Source organism: Zosterops lateralis, assembly GCF_965231275.1.
Source record: "Zosterops lateralis genome assembly, chromosome: 1".
Classification (NCBI taxonomy): Eukaryota; Metazoa; Chordata; class Aves; order Passeriformes; family Zosteropidae; genus Zosterops; species Zosterops lateralis.
Window position 1 is genome coordinate 45,921,228 of NC_139762.1, and position 24,659 is coordinate 45,945,886.

Below are 24,659 nucleotides of genomic sequence, written 5' to 3' on the forward strand. Positions count from 1 at the left end.
GACCTTAATTTGTTTTTTCTTGTGTGTTGCTCCATGTTGAAATTTAAAAACCCAAACTGGAGCAATGAACTTCTCAGTCAATGGTTAGGATGATGTGGTTTTTTAGGAAATGCCCAATGTGATACTGTCATGTTGGTTGAGCTCTCTGAATAATTAATCAACTGTAGCCTGCAGTGCAGTTACTGGGCCAGATTCATGTCTGCTGCACAGGAAGGTCATGATTTCACTTTGAGGGACATGGACAGTTGTTTTGTTCCACTTGTGAGAAAGACAGATGATGTTTTCAGTGGGATAGACAGTTCTGGGGTAGATGCTTTAACTCAAGAGTCTCCCCTCTGCTGTTACTTGGATTTTGCTGACTGCAGAGCAGTGAATTCATTGTGCCCTGCTGTGGCCTTTCCTGTGACACACTTGCATGGCTCAGGGTGCTGTGCTTTGACCTGTCACAGTGTAATCTGTGTTGCAGCCCTCTGCTGTGGATAAGTAGAGGAAGAAATTTTCTGGAACAGCACTTCTTGAGAGATAGGTGACCTGCAGAATGCCATCAAGAAGAAAATAAATTGGATTTCAACTTGAGGCTTGGGAGGGAAGTGTCACAAGGAGTTAACAATGGTCTGCTGGGATAAATGATTGGGAGCTGTTTTTCCTGTGTAAATAACTGCCTTGCATAAGCACAGGATAAATGCAAAACAATTAGAGCAGTGCCCTCTTGAAATAACATGGTCTTGACCAAAGTTCCTGTTCAGGGCTTCAGGGTGCTGAACTTCTTCAATATATGTAGTTTTTTAAGTCTGAGTTTTAGACAACTAAGCTTTGGTAGGATGTGTGTAGTGGTTTTGTGTTATAATAATTCATCCTGATGGGAATGAAGGTGAACCTGGAAGTAGGTTTGATTTCACTAAAACTGAAAGGAACTGAAAACCTTTAATTCAGCAATTTATAAAGAGCAGTACATTACAAGCTCTAAAGCATCAGCCCAAAGGAAAAAGCAAATATCGCTATTGGCAGAGAAACAATAGTTCAGGATGTTGAGTTTGAAGCAATTTTACTCCAAAACGAGTAAATAAGGAGTGACATGTTAAATCTTAATTGTTTCTTTGGGCACCGGGTTGAGGCGACTTTGTGATGGGAAATGGAAACAAAGGCCTTGAGCTTCATATTGCGTGTGAGTCAGTACGGGGAGAGAGCCCGTGGCAGGGGGGCCTGTCACAGGCAGCGTGCCTGTCACAGCTTAGTCTGTATTAGCTGGAGTTTCCCAACCACTGATGCATAACATGGCACTGATGCAGCCAGAGGGAGATGGATGTGCAGCTCCCCAGGAGGAGGGAGACTTCAAGGATGTCAGTCCTGCAGCAGCAGTCACCGCTCTTGGGGGAACATCAGAGTTAAAGGCAGCAATGTTTAACTGCAGTATAGCTCTGTCTCCAGCCCAGCATCTGGCTAAGCAAGTCTGCTCACAGGGAGTCATGGTGTCCCAGCTTTGACAGAGCTCAATCATCCTGGCTCCCACCCCCTCCATCACTTCACTCCTGGCTGAATCTCAAGGCAGTTCAATGAGCCCAGGGAATGCTTTCAAAGAGTGAAAACTAAACATTGATGTTGCTTTTCCACTGACAATTTGCATTTACAATATTTCTTAAGTTTGATGTGGTTGCGTTGTGCTTTGGAGCCTCCCCACAGAGCAGCAGTTCTGACCTGTGCATAGTCCTGTATTTCAGAGATGGGTTTGATTGGCCTTTTAAATTTTCTTAATTTTAAAAAATTATCACATTCGCAAAAGTAAAAAGGTCTAAGAATTGTAAAGCAACTCCATTCCTAAGTTAAACTAATCACTTGCTGAATGCAGATCTTGAGTGACCTGAGGCTGGATGCTGTAGTAGGTCATGGGCACAGCAGGAGAAGCACAGCATGACGTCTGAGGGACTAGAACAGTTTACTGGCCTGAGTGTTGGCACAGAACTATGGAAGATATCTTAACACGGGTATGAAAAGCTAGACTGCAGCTCAGTAAGAGACTAGTTCATCTTGTGGGGGAAATTTCCCACAAAATGTTGTTATAAAACACTTTGTAGTCCAGCTTGTATTATGAATACATATTAAGGTCATATGTGTTAAATTGGTACTACCTTGTAGAGAAAAGTTCTTGCAGAAGCTCCATATTGTCTTTAGACCAAGTAAAACCTCTCAATTTTTTAGAAGAAAAAAGAAATAAGTGGCAAATCAGTCACTAAAGAATCCCCTATGTTTTGAGGACTGTGTGAATTATGTCTTTTCATGTGATTGTCTTCTGGTCATCACTAATAATGAAGGAGGTGGTTCATGTCCCCACTTTCCTACACAGCTGGTGTACTTTTTTTCCTGAAGAAAGGGCTAGAACTTTACTATTTAGTGCTTTAGGTGAGAAGTGTACTGAAAACCAGTTGTAAAGATTTTAATCCTTTCTCATGGTGCTGCTTAATTAAGACAAGCACTAAAAAAAGGACAGGGGTTTTATAATACTTGTTCAAGTTTTAATGTGAAATCAAAAGCATCTTCCTGGCTTTCCCACTTTCTTTCTAGTAAGACAGAATTTTAAAATCACAGTATTGTCCTCTGCCAAAAGCATATCAAAAATACAACTCAAATCCATGGCAATATTATATAACATAAATAATGTCCTTAGTGTTTAAAGCTATTTATCAATAAAAACGTAACAGTCTTCGTTGCACAGAAAGAGCAGGAAATGGCTTCAACCAGTCCTGCTTCTTTAAAATGCAGACAAATAATATCCTTTAAGTGTGAACTTCTATTTCACAGAGAGAACTTGCACACTTTCTGTTAAAGGTAATAAGGGGAGTGTTTCATTCCAACAATTTAAGCCTAGCACTGTCATGGTCTTTCATTATTCTGGACTCACGGACCGCTTTTGCAGAAAACAGCTTTAAAATATAGGTCAGCATTAAAGGATTTTGAAATGAGGTGAAAATGCTCTTATTTCTCTTTTGAGTGGGTCCTTTATTTTAGTATCTATAAGAGAAGTTCTCTCTTCTTCAAATCCTTTCTCCGTAGGAGGAATCAGCAGGGACATTGTGACTTATTTGAAAGTTAAGAGGCTGAAAAGCTTTAGAGAAGGCATTGTAATCTGTTATAAAACATGTTCAGGACCTAGGCATAAATTTGGAGTGTTGGTAGCTCTCCAACTCATAGGAGGGAAGCATGAGATGATTAGATTACTCACAGTGTTAATCCTACAGCAACGAGTAAACCTAAAGAAAAAAAAAAAAAAAGAAATAAAAAAATCTTTGTGTTTACACAGATTAACTAGTACAAAGAGGCATCTCCTTTCACGGTTGCCTTGAGATGTATAATCTCTATCCTTTTGAATCTTCCAAACTTCACATACGGAAAATGTTATCATTACAAATAAAAAACCTGTTTTAGTTGCAAAGCATTCTCACCTCATCAAGAAACTAGTGCTGTTAGCTTTCTGCTTTTATACAAAAAGTATTGATCAAACCCAGAAAAAACATGGTGACGCAGGGAAAAAGATGAGGAAGCAAGCTTGCAATGAATCACATCTTTTGTTTTCCCAAGCTGCTAGGTCAGCATTCATAACTGGCTATCTTAACTCGCACAGAGCATTCAAAGATAGGTGACTCTCTGTTTTTTATCTTGTCACTCTGTCTGAATATTAAGAACTGGGTCTACTTGGCTTCCAAGATGACAAGTTTAGCATTTTGAGCTAGTACAGCTGAGGTTACTTGGTAAACTTGCTGAGGGAGTTAGTAAGGATCTTCAAAGCCTTAAAACAATACATTTGCGGACTCCCAGTGCCGTGAGTCCCCTAGTGGTGGTGGTGCTGCAATACTTTTTTGTGGGCAGCTGGGAGAAAGCTGAATTTACTGGGCAGAAGAGCATCCTTGCTGGTCAACACCTCTTGCTAAGCCAGCTCCAACTCAGTCATGCAGTTTGATCTTTCTTAATTATTGTGACTGTGCTATTGACTGAAATTTTACCTTGTCAGATTCTGTAGAAACTCAGTGGACAAAAGTGAATGAAATTCAGCAAGCAGAAGACGTAGTATTCTGATGCAGTTTACGTGAGAGCAAGTGTTTCCTGCCCACAAAAAAAGGCAGGTTCTCAAAATGCCAAAGAATTGCAGGTTTGGGAGAGAAATTTTCCTTCATTCTGATTCAACACTCTGCCAGTAGCAAACCTCTGGTCAGTGGGTCAGGTCTTGGACAGGCATCATAGCAGATCTCTTGGTGGCAACATTTTGGCAATTCAGAAACCCTGTATTTCATGGATAAACCAAGGCATCCTTCCCATTGCTTGTACTCTGGACACTTGTGTTTCATCAGAGTCATCTGTGCACCACATGTAAGGATTAAAAAAAAAAAAAAAAAAAAAGGAATTTTGCCCTTGCCACATGTTAGTGATATTTGTAGAATGGTGAATATTGGAACTAATCAGCCTCTTGGTAACCATAGTTAGGCTTGGGATATTACAGTGCAAATAGATATTAAAGGGCTGATACTCTTACATTATCTGTAAACATCTCTCCTGCATCTGCTTGCTGAGACACAATGCAGAAAAAAATAGACTTCTGTTCCATTACAAGCTTTTTCTTCAGTTGTCTTCTAATGTAACTTTAAGGGTTCACAGTTTGAATACGACAGGGTTCATTGATTTTTATTTTTAATTTCCCACTGCTGGTGTTTGCTACTAAGCACTTTCTGATGATGACAGATAAGTGGACTCCATCATGATGTTCTGCTTTTCATTAAGTGGATGTTCCTTTTTATAAGTATACTGGAACATAGAAAGTCTGGATACAGACTGAAAACACATAGTTGAACCCCAGGCTCAGCATGTCTGTTTGTTTGTATCTCCTGAGGTTTGGTGCTGAGTAAGAACTACATTTCCAGTCTGTCAGTAGGTGACAAAACAAAAATTGTGCATTGTCACTTGGCTTACACTTTACAAAAAGTCCAGAGTCCCTGAAGGAAAATTTAAAGGTGACAGTGGGCCTGTCCTTTTATTTTGTTTTTCACACCTGGCCCTGGGTTTAAAAAATGGAGTTAAATAATCTAAATATGTTGAAGTCTGGAAATCCTGACAGTCCAGCCCTCCTGGTGGTGACATAATTTCTTTGGGGGTTCATGTATTGACCCTGAGCACTGACATTAGCCTTTTGTTCACCTAAATCTGCTGCTAAGAATAAATCAGTTTTAACTTATACGTGGAACCCTAGTGCCCACCAGTGCCACCCTCAGTAGGAAATGTTCAGATCTGAGGTCACCTGAGGTTGTTTTTTGCCTGGAAATACGGCACAGGTTCTCTCCATGCACTGCTGAAGGAATGGGTGAAGCAAGTTGCCACATGCCACACTCGAAAGAATACAGAGCTTGCCAGTATCTCATGGCTTTATAAAGTATCTGAGCTCTGCGGACAAGTCTGTTAAGATGAATTACTGTTGTCAGTGATGCTTCCTGTTGAAAGTGAGAAAGCAAACTGCAGTTCATTCTGCTTTGAGGTCCTCTGTTAGGCTTTGTCTACTCTTGTTTTCGAAGATAAAAGCAGTGACGTATTTTTATGTAAATGAAGGGGGTTTGTGGTACATTGATGGGCTGGTGAGTTTTTACGTTATCTGTAAATCTGTGTAAATGAAAACTATTTTTAAGCCCTGTGCTATTCCAAGGCTTGTTTGTACTTTTTAAGACGTCGTAGCATGAGCATTATAATGTAAAAGGAGAGACCACCTAGTCTGATAGTACCAAAACCAAATAAACCCTTGAGTAATCTGAAGAATTTACTTATGGCTTAATCTGTTGGGTTTTTTCTTGCCTTAGTATTCCACACTTGCACACGCTTGCAAAGTACAAACAATAAAGAACTATTCATAAATTAATAGGTTTGTGATCTGAGGCCTAAAAGATTTTTTTCTCACATTTATTTGTTGTAGAATCATTCCAAATATGTGGTTTATTTTTCTGTTTTAGACTCCTAAGGACCCAGTCTCTGGATTGGTACTATAACAATGTCAAAAGCCGCTTTAAGTGTTTTGGAAGTGCCAAGGTCCTGAAGAACTTGTACAAGAAGCATCGACTGGAGAGTGGACTTTGTCCTGATGCAATAGGTAAGAACAGCTGTGTTGATTTCTTATAAGATTTATTCTTATCTACTTTAACACAGAAGCTGAGACAATGGGAATTCTGTGATTATTTCAATAGTATTTTTACTATTGCAATTTTCTTGTTTGTGAAAGAAATAGCTCAGTGGAGAGAGAAAAGGATGAAGTGTCTAGAGAGCTGTTTAAGAATTCAAGCAATGTTTGATCTTAATTATGTCACTGATACAGAAGAACTGTCTATAAAGTAAATTGCAATTTGTATTCCAGCTTGTGTCCCCAAATTTATCACATTTCTGAGCAGTCAAAGAATGAGAAAATAATTTCGTATTCAACATCTGACCATAGGCATATTTCTATGGTGTTTGAAGCAAAATTTGATTAACATGAGATACATTCAGTTGACCAAAACTGACATTTCCTTACTTAGAGTTTTGCATGCTTAAGGATCTGAAACTGGCCACATTTTATTTTTGTATCAATGTTTGGAAACAGGTAAAAGATACTGATAAAGTATTGGCATCAACCTTTTAAGTGAAGACACAATTCATCCCAAACTATGCTGTTCTAATGCCCCACCCCATAAGAAGAGTGATTGGAGTCAGAAAAAAGGGTGAAGAAGTGGAGTTTGGTGTCATACTGATAACTTCAGCAAATTACTTAGACTACAACTAGCTGAATATTTGACATTTCACTGGATTTACTGGGCCAGATAATTTACTCTTGTAATTCTTTCAAAATTTGTACAGAGACTGTAATTTTTCTATAGTCCTTACTTTGTCTTTTTTCTGAAAATATATAGGATGGTAAGTAAACTCCGTAGTCCTGAGTAGAAAATTAAGGTGGAATTTATTATTTATTATTTTCATGCATTATGAAAATCGACGTAAAAGCTTCTAGGGAGAAGTGACCTATTTACTAAATTGTGATTTATTAGTCTTTTTCCTTTTGGGTATCAAATTCATATTTCATTGGAAGATTCTTTAACAACTGAGAACAAATATGTATGAGGACAAATAAATCTTGTTTCAGTTATGGCAGAAGTAGGACAATGGAAGTAAAAACTGTGGCCAGGGATGCTCCCAAACTTTTACATGACGTGCTGCCTTTTTTTAACCATAGTCTCAGTGAATGGATGCTCGAATGGAAGTGTGAACAATGCAATGATGAGTTGCAGTGGCATGTGCCCCTCTTGGTTAGACCTTTCTGAGGAAGGCCTTTGAGTCTAAATGTCATTGCTAACTTTCTTCTGCTATCCCTGTGACTCTTAGGTCTTTTGTTCCCTTTGAAGAGAAACACTAGTATAGGTGTCTGAGTTTTGCTTTATTTATACAGCATTGCCCTTTAAAGTGTAGAGTCTATTTCTACCCCAAATGTCATAGTAAAGTCAAATTCCCTGTACTTAACTTCTGCCATGTAAGTTTTATGCCTAGTAGCTTCTTCATCTCTTTTTTACTGTAGTAACAGGTTTTTCCTTTCAAAATGAATGAGAGGTCTATGATATAAAAGCAGTCATGTTTTGTAGAAAAGCTCCTGCTGTCATGATTTATCCAACAGCAACAGCTAGGAAGAATTTTCCACGTGTCCCTCATTGTGTACGGTGCCACCATATCTTAAGTGAATATTCTAATCTAATGCCTCTGTTGTTAATGGGTACTTCTTATAGTAACACATGAATCTGTCTTTTTTTTAGCAGAAGGAAGTTTGTATGAAGGAAGCTTTGAGAATGAAGGAAGCATTTGTGGCAGTGACTCTACCTTCTACCAACAGACAGAAGGTATGCTACTAAAATCTCATTTGATTAAATAACAGTCCTTACACTTTGAATTACTGGACAAGTAGCTTAGAGTGCTGGTAAGCCTTGTCCGCAGATCCAACAATATTTTGGCTGAACTGTTCAGCAAGACACTCAGACTCTTTTGCATACCATGCTGTGACATCTTGCTTCAGCCTTACACCTACTACATGCCTTTTCTGGTGTGATTTTCTTGATGTTCAGTTTTTGTTACTTCCCTCCCATTTCCTTTCCTATGCTCGTAATTTTTTTTCATTCTCTTTCTTAAATTTTGTTTTTCCTGCTTATAGGAACATCACAATTTTTCTTTCAGTTATTTTCTCCAAACTATTTTGCTACAGTCTAAAATAAGCAACGTAAAACACTATGTTTTATTGTATCTAAGATTTGCATTTAAGCAGAAACTTAAAGATTGCAACAAATTTCTCTGTCTTAAGTTTTTTTATTTTACTGTGCATATTTATGGATTGAAGAAATAACTTTTTTGTGAACAATTTAAGATTTGAATATGAGTCCAGAATATAAATCTGAATTTTGGAGCTCATTATGCAAAATGTGTATATGTAAAGAACATGGTGGTTTTATCTTATTCTTTATCTAGGACACAGCATGATGGATACCCTTGCTGTGGCCTTACGTGTTGCAGAGGAAGCAGTGGAAGAAGCTATTTCTAAAGCAGAGACCTACAGTGACAGCCTGGTAACACTTTAAAAAAAAAAAAAAAAAGCATTGATTTAAATAGGACAATCATGTTTCTTTTTATTTGAGTAGTGGTACAAACCAAGTAGATGTATCTACAAGTAGATATAAACAAAAACATGATGAAGTAATGACTGTCTCATGATATACCTAAAGAGTTGGGCATGGGTTTTATGAACTGGTATCCAAGACACCCATTGCATTTCAGAAGATGACATCTACTCTTAAGTGCCTATAATTTCTTCCCACAGTGCCAATAGGGCATATTACCCATTTTCCAATCTATTCATTTTCTGTGGGAAGGCTGTTTTTACATGATTTTTGCAAATACAGTTATTCGTTTTCATGCAGGACAAGCAGAATGAAGCTTGTTACTTGCAGGAGCACAAGGAGGACCTCATAGAAGAGCTGGCCACAACCATTGTGCAGAAGGTATGACATGCTTTTTTTCCCCCTGTGTTTAATCGCCAAAACACAATATTTTAGACCTCAAACACTGCTAACAACAAAAAGGATGACACCTAACATAGAAAGTAAAGTAGGTGAACTGCAACAGTGTAGGCTTCATCAACTATGCCTGACAGAGATCAGTTAATAAGTAAGATCAATCCCATGCCTAACCTCCTGAGCATGTTCAGAGCTGAGAGATATCTCTCTCTGAGGTTTGTGATGTCCTTTCTTGGAAGGGAAGATCCTTGCTTGATGGAATTTGACATCTGTATTTCACTTCCCCATAGGCACAAAGTTTTCTAATGTGAAAAGGTTTGGCCCTCAACCGTATACATCACTTCCCAAAAGTTAAGGTTGGCCAGTGTAAAAGAAGTATGATGCTCTACTGAACCCTGTGTCTGCAACATGTTCAAAGAAAACAACGCCAATCATTAACACAGAATTCTCTTAATGATGCTGTGAGAGAGAGACTCAAAAAATCACAGAACCCTTGGTGTGTCTGAATTCTATAGCTTTTTATGTAAAGCTCATTCTTCTCCCTGCAAAGCTCGTGGCTGGAAGAATGAAAGTAGAGGGTTAGTGGGAAAAAAATACCTCTTGAGTTTGTCTGGACAATTTGGAGTAAGGCCAGATGAGCATGAACAGATCACTGTTAAGGTCCTGTGGTCAGTAAAGTAACCACTCTGCTAAGTTAGTCTCCTTCCATGTGAAATAAGCTAGATGCCACATCTTTGTATAGGCTGTGGCATTTAACAGTGTATGGATCACACACCAGAAGAGGAACATGTTGTTTATAGGGCTATCAAGAAAAGCCAGAAGAGCAGCAGCTCACTGGAAAATAATCTGCCTTCTTTTTTAATGGCAATGTTAGATTATCAAGTAAGTCTGTTTATTGGGTCTTTCATGGTCCAGAGTCTCTCTCAGCCAAGCTTGAATTGCTACTGTTTTTATCAAGAGCTACCTAACAAGGTCTTTTATGCCACAGAATAATGGCCTGTAGATATTTTATATTTGAATTGTGGAAACGAAGTGTAGCAGGATATAATCTGTCAGTGTAGGGAGACATAAGCATGCTCTCTCTCTCAAGATGGCGTAGATTTTCAAAACCAAAAATAGTTTCTAGAGACCTTAGACCTCATTGTTCTCACTAGAATGTGTCTGCATGCCATGGGAGCCTTTGAAATTCCCCTCATCTCTAGTATTTTATGTTTCTTGGCAAAAAGTGTTGTCTGAGAAAATACTTTGACACTTAGATGCTGCTAAAGTGTTACTGTAGCAACAGGTTTCTATGTTTATGTAATTCACCTCTGGTATTCCTACAGGCACTGTTATATGTTCCATGGATGCTTATGTACTTGCAAGCGGTAGGACTTCAGATGAGAAATAATTGCATGAGCTGGAGCCAGAAAAAAAGGGAAAATCAGATGTTTTTCCTGGGGAGCTTGCCTTGAGACAGGGTTCATCTAGATCTTCTCCATATGGCTCAGACAGTATTTCCCGAGCAGCATTTTTCTGTCCCCTCCCACCCTGTTTCTCCCCTACCGTGCAGATTATAAAGAAGCAGAAAAGCAAACCCGAGCATGGCGAGGGCGACTTGGAGTGGCCGCCGTCGCGGAGCAGCGGCCTGGCGTCCGGCGCTGTCTCGGACCAGAGCATGCTGACCTTCCCAGGGAGCCGCAGGGGGTCCTACACCTTGTGGGTGAGTGGCACAGCACAACTGCTCATGTTTTCTGGGGCACAAAACCAGAAGATTGCAGTTATAAATAACTATACTTACTGCCTGGAATGGTACGTAGAGACTCGTAGAGAACAAGCGTTAATTCTATGGCTGGACAAACTGTCACTCAGTTTCATGGTTTCCTAACATCCCACAGACCATGGAGGTGCATCACCAACATTGTGTTGTTTTGGTGACTGTGTTGGGGAGAACTAAGTTTGTGATATGAGAAGTCTCACTGCTTGATTTGAATGTTAACAGGACTCAAATGCCTCAGTGTTTATTCCTCAGAACAGTGTTTCTGCTCACTTAACCTTTATGTAGGTCTTTGCCGAGTGTTACATTCTTTTGTATAAAGTTAGGTTTCTGTAATGTTTCTTGTTCTCCTTAGCCATCTTACAGAAAACAGCCACCACCAGTAACAAAAAAGTAAACTCAGCTGCAGAGCACCATTTATATCTTACACTAAGGAGTGTTTCTTCCTTCCACTTATTTCTCAGCACATCTTTATCTCCTGTTATAAAGCTAAAGAAAATCTGACAAGCTACATTAGTAACAGTTTTAGAAGAGCAGCAAGTAAAAAGAAGTGAAAATAAGCTGTAGGCCTGGACAAGCACTTTGACAATCAGAGAGGGAAGACAGTGACAGATGAGTTAGTTCCAGTTCATTTTGACACTGTGGTTTAAGCTGCTGCTCCCAAGTGTCCTGCTACTGTTTCAGTAACCACCTCTCCCCCGCTAAGCAGAACCCCAGAACTGAACGTGGGCTATGTCCTAGTTCCCAGCTAAGTTTGCTCGCTTACACTCCCAGTGAGAACAGATTTATACCAGAATATTGACTGCGAGCCAGAGTTGCTGAGATACAGATTTGTATCCTAGTCTTCTACCTATTTGCAAAATGAATGGGTGTTGCCTGTAATGCACCACTGTTAATAAGTGATCAGAAGTTAGGGTGAGCGTGATTTAAGTGCTTTGCTCTGTTGTTCCTAGGCAAGTTGTTTGTGGAATATAAAAGCCAGGAGAGAGAGAGTTAATTTTGTGTCTGACTTAAACAAGTTTTCTTTCTTAAGTTTAAGGACAGGACTCAGAGAAACATGCTGTTCAACTCCTCAGTTATTATACCAGAAGCCTGTTCAGCATTTGGAGAGTTAACTTTGAACTCAACACATTTTGAAATTATCTTCTGAAGTAACAATTTAGTCCTGATTTTTTTTGCCAGAGGGAGGCTCATTGGTTTGAGTTATAGTAGACTTGGTGAAAAACACTGGAGAAGCAGAAATGTCACACCAAGGTGCAAACAACTTCAAAACCTCTGTAGCCATCAGTCAGTACTAGAGATCCAGATGTGTAGAGTATTTTATAAGAACACTCTACCTCTGTACAGGGCCTTTTGCCACATTTTCCACCATTTGTTCCAATTGTCTTCCCACAATGCTTTAAGGAATGCGAATGAATTTGGCCACTTGCTGTGACTTGTTTCATCTCTCCCATAAATTTAGTTTCTGCCTTTTGCTGTGCTAGGGTTTTGTTATCTTATTCTTTTCCCCTTTGAAGTGTGTAGTTGCTTATTTTTGCTTTGTTCTGAGTAGAGAATTTTATTATTATGACCAGACACCCTTGTAAAAGAAGTATAGCTCCAGTCATTCCGATAGCTAAGATAGTTGCAGTTATGTTAGGCTGTTAGCACAATTAAAGTCACAGAACCTGGGCCTACTGGAAAGTCTAATGAAAGGCAAACATAGAGCACATACAGCCTGCTTGATTCTCATCAACAGTGCTGAAACAATTCAAATTCCTTTTTCTGAGATTATTTTCCATTCCACTTTGTTTCATTCAGCAACAAATGGGAAGCATGCATCTGTCAGTAGATTTCCAGGACTAAACCACATCACTTTTTCTTCTGTATATTATGTGAGAAAGTTATGTTTTCTGTCAAAAGAATTGCAATTTTTTTTTTTAAAACAAAACTTAGCTTCTACAGAAGCTGTCAGAGAGGCCCTATGCACATGCCAGGCAAAGCTCCTTACTGCCTCCCAGGAACTCTTGAGTCCAAGTCTGTAACAGCAAATCTTCTTGGATTCCAATATAATAAGTGAATTTTTCTTAGTTCTTAACTGATGACATTCTGTTGACAAAAAAACACCAAACTCTTGATTTGTGTATATGCATCCTAACATTGATCTGTATGTGACAGCTTAGTTTAAGCAGAGATCTGCCTGTAATAATAAAAACCTTTTACTATTAGTACACACGACAGTTAACGAGGGGTCTGCTGCAACAGATTTATTAGCACAGGTGTCCCTAGTGTAACCAAGGTTTTTACAGACAGACCCAGTGGCCACAACAATCCCAAGAGAAGGAAGAGGAAAAACAAGTTTTTGTTCTATCAAAGAAATCCAAGGATACTATTACTTTGTCAGAGTTACATATGTGAACCTGTTTCCCTATAAAAGTTATTTAACTAGAACTTCCCCTGTTCAAGTATTTCTTTGGTACCAGGCTAACAAATTAGCAGAGGCAGGACAGATTAAATAAAAGAAAAGAAGAAACATGATTAACAGGAGGACAGACATGCGGGGGAAAGGAAGGTATGGATAGCAAATCTTAAACCAGTCAGAATTTCATAATTTAAAACTCAAAATTTGTCTTAGAGGAAATAATTTTTTTTGTCTTCTGTGCTGAAGATAATGCATGTACTTTTGTTAGCACAATGAAACTAATAATATATAACACAAGACTAATATATGCTGTAACACTGCCCTTTAGAAACCCATGTTTATTGTTGCATTGCTTTTTATTACCAAAGTCACTTCTTACAGAATCAGGGGATGCTGTAATAATCCCAGATATCACCTTGCAGTTTCACCTGTCAAGCAATTTTTCTTTTTATCACAGCTATTTGTGTGCGACTCATCCGTATCAGCCAGAAACTTCCAGTGGTCTCTGGAAGCCCCGCATTACCTCCCTGCTCATTCAAAACCACTTGCTTTGAAGAAGTAATTAAATAATAAGTTCCTTACTTCCCCCCTCCAAACTATAGTGTTGATTGTTTAGCTGCAGTACTACGCCGTGTTAGTAGCTACAGACATTGTCTTCTCCTTTTTTTCCCCTCTTAGGTTTTTTTGAGATCCTTTCCCCAGGCTAAAAATAGTGAAACAGGGCTGAATATTTTATTTCCTCATCTCATAAAAAGAGATGGATGGCACCATCTGTTTCTCATTACCAATAAGCAAAGACTGTGGAGTGTTGGGATAGGAGGAGTGCAGAGCAGTGGAGAAATGCTTCTCTGCTCTCTCAGTCCAGTTCATCCACCATACATCACTGCCAGCCAGAGAGCAAACGACCAGTTGGCAAGTTGTATCCCTTTTAAACATTGATGGACTGAAGGCACCCTGGTGTGCTTTAAGTGTTGTGTATTAGGGGTCTTTATTTTACAGCATAAAGATTGCATATATAAACAGAAGCTCATCCATAATTTATGGTATATAAAACAGCTAGGGATATAGGGAAAAGGAGGATTTCATTAAATACACATTATGATGCACTCAGGGGAAGCAGAAATATACTGGTTAAGCTAATTATAAGGTCCACAGTGTACTGACAGCTGTTTATTTTTTCGTCCTTTTTTTCTCTGTTTGATTTGTTTTAAAGAGAAGGAAGGTTCCACAAGCTTGAGCTCTAGCACTGCTTTGGAAATCCCTGGAGGTTTTACAGGTGCTCTATACCTTTTAAGTTAGTTTCAAACAAAAGTGCTTGAAGAAGACCTCTTTGGGGAGGAATCCTGTTTAGCAGTCATGCAGCACAGTGGGAGAGTGATTTCAGATGAGGGAGGCTGTTGGTACCAGCTGGTATCAGTTCCTACCTGTCAATGACTGCATCAGAGATATCATATTTATGTCTAATAAATAAATGTGTCATGTCAGAGGGAAGATGGAGCTTTTAACTTCTATATAAGAGCTGGCATCAGAAGGTTGCATGGCATGTATTGCTGGGACCTATTTCCAGTGAGACAGGTGTGCATTCATCCAGAAGCCCATCAGCTGGATCCCAACGAGTTATTTGCTGAATTGTTTCCTTTGAAAGAAGCCAACTGCAGCACCATTTTCTTTGCACAGAATGGGAAAGAGCAGTGCATTTTGAGATGGAAAAGCACTTGATGCTCTAAAAATAATGTCTTTTTCATTAATATTTATTATTTGAAGATCCAACTTTCGGTACTTTCCAGGTTACAAATAATGCTGGCGTCTGCTGACTCCACAGGTGACACTGTAACATTGTAATCTCACTGCAAAAACAATCTGGATTTCAGATTAAGAAGGCTCTGTCCATGGTATACTGGTTGATTTCCCTCCTTCCACTGCTGCAGAAGGATAGGATACAACTAGTCTGTGATTCTGACTCAGCAACTAGAGCTGGATTTTAAGACTCAGATTGCTAAATAAGCAGTGCAAGGCTAAACATGACAGCACTGTCCTTTTAAAGTTTTTTGTGTAGCTTGAGTTTGTAATTCTTCTTGAGATGTATGTCTAGCATAAGATTACGGATGTTTGGTTTCACAGTGCTATCCATGCACTTGACAAACTTACAAGACAGTTTTGGATGCTAGGTACATGATCAAGCCCATGCAGGCCTGCATTCAGCTGCATTGCGCATACTGTCAGCAAACCAAGATAAGTTTTAAGAGATGAAAGAGGGAGTAGGAGAAAGGATGGAGAAGGATGGTCATTGTATAATGTTATTTTCCAAATAATTAGGCTCATATGTTCTTTCAGCTTTATTTTGTTTTAAAGATGCTATCGTAATACATTCCTGGGTTTTGCAGAATTTTCAGGTCTAACTTAAAATCTGTGATGCTCAGAGCTAGGCTACCTGACAAACCTTACTTTATTTTTAGATTAAATCAGGGTGTATATTGCCAGAGGAAGAAGTAAATAATCACAGAACACTTAAGGCTTCCTCTGGTGTTTGAGTAGAAGATACAGTGATTCTCTCTGATGGGCGAGTGCCCATCTGCTGAGCACAGCTTTGTAGATGAGGGTCAGAGCAGGACATGAAAGGTTGCGCAGGGAACTGAGACACCTAGAGATGGATGAAAAAAGAATGGTTGTGTTTAGTGAAGAGTATTCACTTGAAAAAAATGAATGTGTTTATGTGTAAGGCTGCAATTACACCTGAAATGTGGGTGCCAAGTCGCCTCCTCCTCCTACCCACTTATACACAAGCACTCTTCCAGAGAGGTGTGCTAGTAGCAAAGCAAAATCCTCCTATCTTACACCAGAACCAGAGATCTGCCTTTTGCTCTTCCTCTTTTTCTTCTGCAAATAAAATGGCAATACTGTCACCACAGGATACTAACTGAGCTCTCAGTGTCTTCAAACTGGGAAGTATCTTCCCTGTTTGTTCTTAATTTCATTGTTTAGGTTTTTTCAGGACATGTCGTACAATATTCAAAGCGTGGAAGGAGGGAAAAAGAATGAGCTCTGGGTGAGCATCTGAGGAGCAGTAATGGCTAAATGCCTAAGGATAACCTTGTAAAGGCATTGGATGCATTACAGTTGCATTGGAAAATCTAGCCTCTGTTCCACAAAATTCAATAGACTTGTTCACATAAATTCATTACATTGATCAAACTATGATATTTTATGCTCCTAGCACTTTCCTAAATTGTTAACCCCATAAGTATAATAAAAGGATGTTTATACTCATATTCTGGGATCAATATGAAATATCCATTATTACGTGCTTACAAATTGCTTGCAAACAAAGCAGTAGCACTTTCACATGTGGGGCCAGCTTTTTTTTCCTTCTTTTTACACTATAAGTGATCGTGTAGAGCTAGTGGTATGCCCACCAGCAATGGATTTGTTGAGGAATACAGGGCTGTGTAATTCATCCTACTGACAGACCCATTCCTGATTAGCTAATCATTATTTTTGTAACCTTTTTAAAGGAACAGTGCTTTTAAGGGAATCAGATATCTAAGAGGCCACTAGAAGGATGGAAGCAATTCGTTGCAACCAGGATATGTCTTTCACTAGTGAGCAAAAAGCCAGCTTGGGTAGACCCTAGGAAGACATATGTTCTAAGGCTTTTGCACAAGAGGGACCAGTCATCTTTGCTTTCTCCCAGCCTGCTGTTCATGGGTTTGCCCTGATGGCTGGGATATCCACAAGGGGTGGTTAGGAGGGAATTTTCTTTCAATCGGGTGTGAAAATCTATTCATCTGCCTGTTCTTGCCCTTTTTCAGAAAGTTGTTAACAGATCCATTGCCACATACAAGATTAACTAAGGAACAGATGCTCGAAACCCTTGATATTTCACTCCCACTGCTAGATGTCTGGACTGCATACATTTGAGCAGAGCAAAAATCACTTCCAGGATAAATAGGCTGTGGCAGAGTGGCACCATTTGCAAGCTCATACTGTCTCCTTCCTGGTGTGGGAGTTTTCTTACCAAAGGATGCATAAGCTGTTAATGCCTGGGGATTGCTACTGTATTTGCTACCAGACCTGCTGGTTCTTTCTGTGTATTGATTATATTCACAGAGCACAGCTGAGAAGGGGATTTGCAAGCATAGCTGCAGAATTTGCAAGGGATGAGAGGGGATCAATAAGGTTGCATTTAAGTCATCTGAGTTTAATATGTCAGTTCTAGGTTGCTTCCCTGAATAAACAAGGTAGTCCTCAAAGCCCAACTTAGCAGCTGCTGCTCAGGTCAGAGCTTGCCCAGCACAGGATTCTGCTGCCCAAATCCAGAGGTACCGGCCCTCAGCATGGGTGTTGAGATCCCTGTGCCTGCAAGGGCCTGCTGTGGTGACCCTGCAGCTGCCTTGTGGCACCCAGGGTTCCCAGTCCCTCCTAAACCTGGGAGAGTCATTGATCATTCCAAATAATTGCAGAATAAATTACTGTTTCATTAGTTATACCAGACCAAAGCATAATGTAAGGGTGGAAACAGGGTGAAACAGGAGGGAACTGGAGGAAAAAAACAGGTGTGACCCAGTTGTGAAGTCCCATCAGATGCTTTTGGGACCTATTTGGAACTACCATTTTGGCTTTTCTTTAGGAGAAAGAGGAATTCTTTTTCATCTTTTGGTGAAAACTCATACTATTAATCTTCTATTACAAAATCTTCATGTTGTCTCTTTAAAAAATATGCATACATATGAGGCAGTCATTCAAGGTAGAGGATCTCCAGTCATTCAAGGTAGAGGATCTCTAGATTATCAACATTAGACTCAATATTCTTTATAGTGGTTTATAAGGTTGTTCTTGCTTTTGGTTACTTGTTTTGCTTTTATTTATTTGGTGTTCAGAAGATGAGCTCGTAAATTGTTACTGATAGAAAATGGAATATTTATATTTATTAAGTAATAGAAGATAGGATTACTTTTTATTCACTCCTTCCTTCTTTAATCTTCAGAAACCACTTCATTTTCTTTTTAAATTTTTTTATGCAAGGCCATCAATGAATTAGATGATTCCTGTTAGTTCTAGTTCATTGAAAAATGAAGGCTGAGTTCGCTCCATCCAGACATTATAAACTATGCAACAGAAATCCATGAAGAGGGATAAAAAAAAAAAAAAAAAAAAAAAAAAAAAAAAAAAAAAAAAAAGGATAATAATGTGTCTGTAATTGAAACAAAAATGTTGCAGGAGGTACCGCTAGGTAGGATTTGGTGGGGAACTCATCTAACTCAAGTGTCTGGGAATGCCTGTCAATACCCCAGCTGTATTTTGTGAGCTGTGCTGCACTGCCCAGGACTCCAGCATGCAGCACCTGCCCCTGCAGGGTGTGTGCAGAGCGCAGCAAATGATCCGCGGGGCTGCACTGCCATCTGCTGATGCACCAATTTACTGCAGAAACCAGCAGTGTCTGACTGCTAACTTACAGGGCAGTCTGGTCATTTGTAACACATAAATACACCTAAAATAGCACTTGCTGGATGGGTCAGGGTTTTTATTTGCTGAGGAAGAGCTTCTGGCTAGGAAATACGCCAAGTATCTTTAGCTCCTTTCTTGACATCTCATGTCTTTATAAATCAGAACCAAAGTTCCTACATTCCTGCCTTCTTTTGAAAATTTTATCTAGGCTCCTGTGTTTTGGTTTTTTTAATATACTTTTGGTTCTTCTTCCCTGAGATCTTGTTGCAGTCCAAGCATGTAGGCAGCTGAAAAAGCTTGAGGGACACGGTTCCTTCATTTGGCCAGTAAAAATCCCTTGTTCCTAAGCAAACCAATCCAAGAACCTACCAGGGTTGCCAGCCTTACCTCCAGTACTTCCGTGCATCCATTCACAGGGAAACCACATGGAGCATCAGCCCCCAGGCAGGCTTCTCAAACCTGTTCCCTTATTTTCAGTGTTTTGCTTTCCATACAAATGTCCCCAAGGGAAGACATCCCCTATGGGTCTACAGACGGGCTGTTACCTCTGTGAAGAAGAAAGGCACTGATGCAGCACAGTAATGTGTGCTTCTGCTGCCTGCCCAGGTCAGTGCAGCAGTGAAATCCACCCACAGGGGAATAGGATGTAGCCCGTGCTGCAGCTGTAGGGCTGTGGAGTTAGTGGTAATGGCTGAATTTAAGTTGATGCAAATGTGCCAGCCAAGATGAGGGCTTTTGCTGTGTTGCCTCACACCAAATAACTAACTTTCTAGTTTGCTCTTTATTTGTAAAATCAACAAAAGGAGGTCTTGAGGTCATTTGCATTTCAGATAGAGTCGTGATCTAATGACTGCTAATTGATTGGAGATAAACTTGTAGACAAACATTTACTTTTGTGCTCTGAAAAATGCAGTCAATTTAGACTGATTTGTTCTCATGCCAGGATGTGCTTCTGTCCTGTTCCTACACCAAGCTTGACTATTGACACTCCTTTTTTGTGTCATTATCAGTGCTACCAGTGGTTTGAACTGCTCAGGGATGAATGTTTATGCTTTCTTTCCCCCCCCCCCCACTTGTCTGAGTAAAACACAATTCTACTATCTCTCCCTCCATCCCTACCTAAAACTAACTTTCAGAGCAAGAAATAACCTAATCCTCTACTTTTATCTATTCTTCTGAATTGGAGCTTATTAGAACATTGGTACTTCTTTGATTGATTGAAATGATCAATCATTTCAATCTCTCAATAAGAACTACAAACAACTGCAAATGTACTAGTGAAGAGTGCAAGTTCAACAGCGTCTTTCATTTTCAGGATCTAAATGCAGGGGTGCAGCCAAGCTATTTCATCATGCCATTACTTTTCTCTCCTTGAGCCTTCTGTTACATTGAACCATCCTCAGTGAGAAGAGGTGGTACTTCTAGCAGAGCAGTCCAAGACAGATTTTATCAAAAATTCACATAAAGTGTAGAAAAATAATGAGGATGGCCTCAAGCCAAGCTTAGGAGGCAAAAAAAGCTTTACCCCTTGCTGTATTTCAACTGGATTTCCTGGGAAAATTTCTTAGCAGTAGTTCCTGCCTAATACCAATTTCCTGCTCCACAGAAACTTTTCAGAAACTATGGAGAGCAGGTTCCCTCTGATCTGACCCAAAGGTTGTAGCACACGATTTTAAAAAATCAGCTTTTTGCTATATAAGCTTGTTTGGTTGAGCTTATTTCAGATCCTAGGCTACTGCACCACATGGGATTGTGTCCACTTCCTTTTCTGTGCTTCCTTGTTTTTCAGCTCCTTTCATCCTTCAGGCTGTTCATCTTCTCTTTTTTAAATCCTTCAAGCTGTTGTTCCCTCCTAGTCCTTCTGAAAGCTTTATCTGCCCTATAGTGTGGATGCACCTGAGCTGGCTTGAAATTGCTTGGGCACTGCTGGCTGCAGCTTTGCTGCCAAAGCATCGTCCTGGGGGCAGGAGTGCCCCACTTCTTCAGGAGCTTTTGCAGCCCCGGCCAAATTCTGCCTTGTCAGGGTTAAGCTGCTGGCAGGTCTTAGGTGAATTGAGAGCAAAGAACAGACACTGCCATCACTGCAATGGCATCACTTTACTGTGATGTTTATGAATGGTGAGTAGGCACACAAGAAGCTGCCATCTAAACAAAACAGGAAAGCTGTCAAACATACAGATAGCTCTCATTATCGAGTTCCAGTTATCGTTTTACAGACTACTCAAGTTCTTCCTGGTGTTGTTCTTCTTAAAGATCCAGTTCTTTGGGTAATAAGGGAAAATAGATACTCCTGATTCAGCATCTTCAGCATCTCTTATCTCTCGTGTTTGCTATATGTATGTGGAAAAAGAATGTGCCCTGAAGAGAATATTCATGGACAGCCACAACAACCTGCTTCTTCCAACTTTAACACAAAGATTTTAAAAGATGTGGCAGACACCAGGCCTAATTTATTGAAAGCATGTCAGTTTTGATAGTTCTAGCTTTACAATGAAGTGAAGTGAACCACAGCACAGTTAAAACTCAGCACAGTTCAGGTGGCAAATTTGTGGCAGGATTTTTTATATTGTCCACATATCCTGCCAGGATGAAATCAAAGTTTATGAGTGAATTTCCTATAGTGAAACAATTTATGAACCCGTATGCATTGCATTAAATTGTTTAATTTTATTACTTTTTCAGAATTAAGAAGGATTCAGATGATCTTGATCAGTGAAAGATCTAGTTCAAGGTTTGGAAGAGATTAAATACACTCTTGAATATTGCTGACATGTAAAAATGATGCACCTGAAAGATTCCCTATAGTAAAATTACTTCAAGCTTGTTGTGAATCACTAAAGTTTATATCACTATATTTAAAAGGAAACACTCCAATGCATCATGTTAGGACCTGTGTCTTTGTACGGACAAGATTAACAAAGTTGTGCAGTCGTTGTAGTTACAGAAAATATTTTATTCCAGTGCAATAATTCTGGCTTTTCTTCATGAGTTCAGAAGCCAAACTAAACCCTTGTGCTTAATTTTGTTTCTTTTTACTGGTGAGCCAAGGATACAGGAAGATTTGCTGTTAATTAAATCTTCTGGCACGGTACATGGGTCCCACAGAGGAGCATTTCGGATGAGAGGCGGTGCAGCCAAAAAGCGGTATAAGTGTGGCTTTCGAGCCAGCAGGACTCCCAGCAATGCTTATGCTGTCCTGGGAATTGAAGGGACTTGAAAATAGCTGAAAGTCAAGTTCTCCTTTACCTCACCTGCACTAGTGCAAAGCAAACCTCTGATACAGGCAAAGATTGGCCCTTTTGAGAGGAACAGATTTAGTTATTTATTTGTAATTTGAACATCACTAAAAATGTGCAAAGATCTGAGAGTGCCAACTTGGCCTGTGCAAAGCAGCTGAGCCACTTGAAAATCTGGCATAGAAGTCAGTCTTCTACTGACTCTGCTGGGAAGGCAACTTGACTCAAGTTCTGAAAGCCTTGTTTCTAGAACTACATATGTGATTTGATATGCAACTGTGACTTCTACTGAAATCAGCAGGACACTGACAGCATTCAAAACTTTTTAAAATGAGCTAAATTTAAATTGTAACTGACTGACTTCTCTGTGCCCAGGTGAAAACTAAAATGTCTAATCTGTTTATGTGGAACCAAAGACAAGACCATTCCCCTCAGTAGCAGCCAGGCTGATTAACAATCACAACAGTATTTTACCTTATTACGCTCTGAAATGTTACCCTCCTAGAACTAAATGGATATGCAATTGTAGGCTAAGTTGATTTCATTAGTAAGATGGCATAAAACTGCTCAGCATATTGGGTGTTATGTATGTATGTCCTAGCAAACAGAATTCTGCATTAAAATCAGTTGAGTTGCCTATCTGTTTCCGAGGAACAGGCTGTTTGTTTGCTTTTTTTTAATTTTTAACTTCTGCAAATTGTTACACCAGATGGCCTGTTGAGCCAACAATAGATCATCATGTCTCACCACAATGGGATCCCTTTCTGGCTAACTTAAGTCAAAGCAGTTTGTTATCAGTCCTCACCAAGTGCCTTCCCAACAACTTCACCTTAATTGTTTCTCTCCATCTGGTCCGTGGTAGTATAAACAATTTCCTGCCTCTTTGCATAGCATCAGAAATGCACATAAATAAGCACTCTAATGCTGAATTCTTTTGAATACATTAAATCCCATTTTTGATGTTAGCAGATCCCACACTTCCATGGGTAACTGAATACTAATTATGATAAAGAGTTGGATAATTAAATACCTCTATTTTTAAATTGCACTCTTTGATTTTTTAATCCCACAGAGGTCTCAGTCTGCATTCTCCCTGGCTAGTGAAGATACAGCCAGTAAAGGACAAGACCCTGCATCATCTGTGACCGAGGCTCTTCGGAGGCAGCAAAAGGGACAGTCCAGGAAGCAGAAGGAACGCAAGCTCTCTGCTTTACCCAGCTGGAAGAGTGTAGACAGGCTAAATGAAACAAGTAAATATTTCTAGTACGAATAAGATTCTTTTTTTGGTTCTCACTCCCATGTGGAATAAACACAACTTAAAGCAAAGACCTTCTCAAGGGCATTTCTGCTGACCTCTGCTTTCAGAGGTCAAATGTAAAATGTATATTAGATGTTGTCGTGTCACAATTTCATTGGGCTATGTCATTGCTTAACTTTCTTTTAAAAAAAATTATTCAAAATTTGTGTCTTTGTGAAGTTGATTTTGGGCTGTTGCAAAATTTAGACAACTAGTTTGGATACATTTCAGGGCTTCTAAGACACAAGAGCTCAAGGGCCCTTCTTTTTCATTGATAATCTGTCCTCCAGTTGAAGGAGTTTGCAGCCCACTGTATCCCTTTCATGGCACAGGGTAACTGTTCACAAGGTTACATGGTCATTAAAATAATTCACATTTAGAATTCCTCCTTACAACTTTATTTTCAACCCTGATGAATTCACAAATGCAGTGTTCTGTGCAGTCCTACTCACTGGTGCTTCCAGACTAGTTTGAGAAAGCTTTGTGAGTAGGAACTTTGCAGACCAGCAGCTTCCCTGGCTCTGACCTCTGTCATCATGTATTAGGTATGGATGTAAATATGGATGATGGATGGTGGGCAGCTTCCCAAGTTAGCTCCATTCCTGAATCAGCACCCTGGGATAGAATGCAATTCCCTGCTTACTTGTAGATGACATAAAGACAGATTGTAACTAAAAAAGATATCAGTGTATATAAGTATCTGAAGGGAGGGTATCAGAGGATGGAGCTAGGCTCTGCTCAGTGGTGCCAAGCAATAGGACAAGAGACAAAAGGCAGAAACTGATGCACAGGAAGTTCCACCTGGATATGAGAAAGAACTTCTTCACTACGCAGGTGACCAAGCGCTGGAACAGGTTGCCCAGAGATGCTGTGGAGTCCCCTTCACTGAAGATATTCAAGAACCTGGATGCAATCCTGTGCCATGTGCAGGTTGGTTGGACCAGCTGACCCACTGTGGTCCCTTCCAACCTAACCCTTTCTTATGCTTCTGCAGTTGTGGCTCCTGCTTTTGGGGTGGTCCCATTTCCACTGCCTCTCTTGTTCTGGCTGAAGCATTTGTGAGGCTACAAGAGAGCAGCACCAGGCAACTCCCTCACCATAGAGTTGGTTAGTTTTTACCCCTACAGCTGCACAAGGGGAAGAGCTGAACTTGTTACAGCATCATTCCCTGGCTCCAAGTGTTGTCATTCTATGGCAGAATCTGCTTGTTCTTGGTTCTTCTCTTGTAGCAGCTGTAGAACCCATCTGACCCCTGTAGCACATTGGTTCATGCAGCTGTACAAGCAGAAAACTTCTCTTTTGTGGGATGTGTTCACTGGTGCTGTAACTCCCACAGCTGCCTCACTAGGTGCTGGCAAGCAGAAGCAGTTAAAATATGTGTTTGGGTTTGGTGGGGACCAGGGACTGGGGCTGCCCATCTGTTCAATTTGTTTATCTGTAATGCCAGTTGATAACTGGGGAGACTGACATTTAG

At 39.9% G+C, this 24,659-nt stretch overlaps 1 protein-coding gene across 1 annotated transcript in view; it reads left to right on the forward strand.

Moving 5' to 3' along the window:
* MYRIP (myosin VIIA and Rab interacting protein) overlaps positions 1-24,659 on the forward strand; it is a 206,581-nt gene that overhangs the window by 148,100 nt on the left and 33,822 nt on the right. Inside the window, exons 4-10 of the mRNA XM_083874194.1 lie at positions 5,982-6,118; positions 7,803-7,886; positions 8,506-8,603; positions 8,955-9,035; positions 10,603-10,752; positions 22,961-23,138; positions 24,020-24,115. Of these exons, the coding sequence (XP_083730320.1) occupies positions 5,982-6,118; positions 7,803-7,886; positions 8,506-8,603; positions 8,955-9,035; positions 10,603-10,752; positions 22,961-23,138; positions 24,020-24,115 (824 nt within the window). The remainder of the gene's footprint in view (positions 1-5,981; positions 6,119-7,802; positions 7,887-8,505; positions 8,604-8,954; positions 9,036-10,602; positions 10,753-22,960; positions 23,139-24,019; positions 24,116-24,659) is intronic.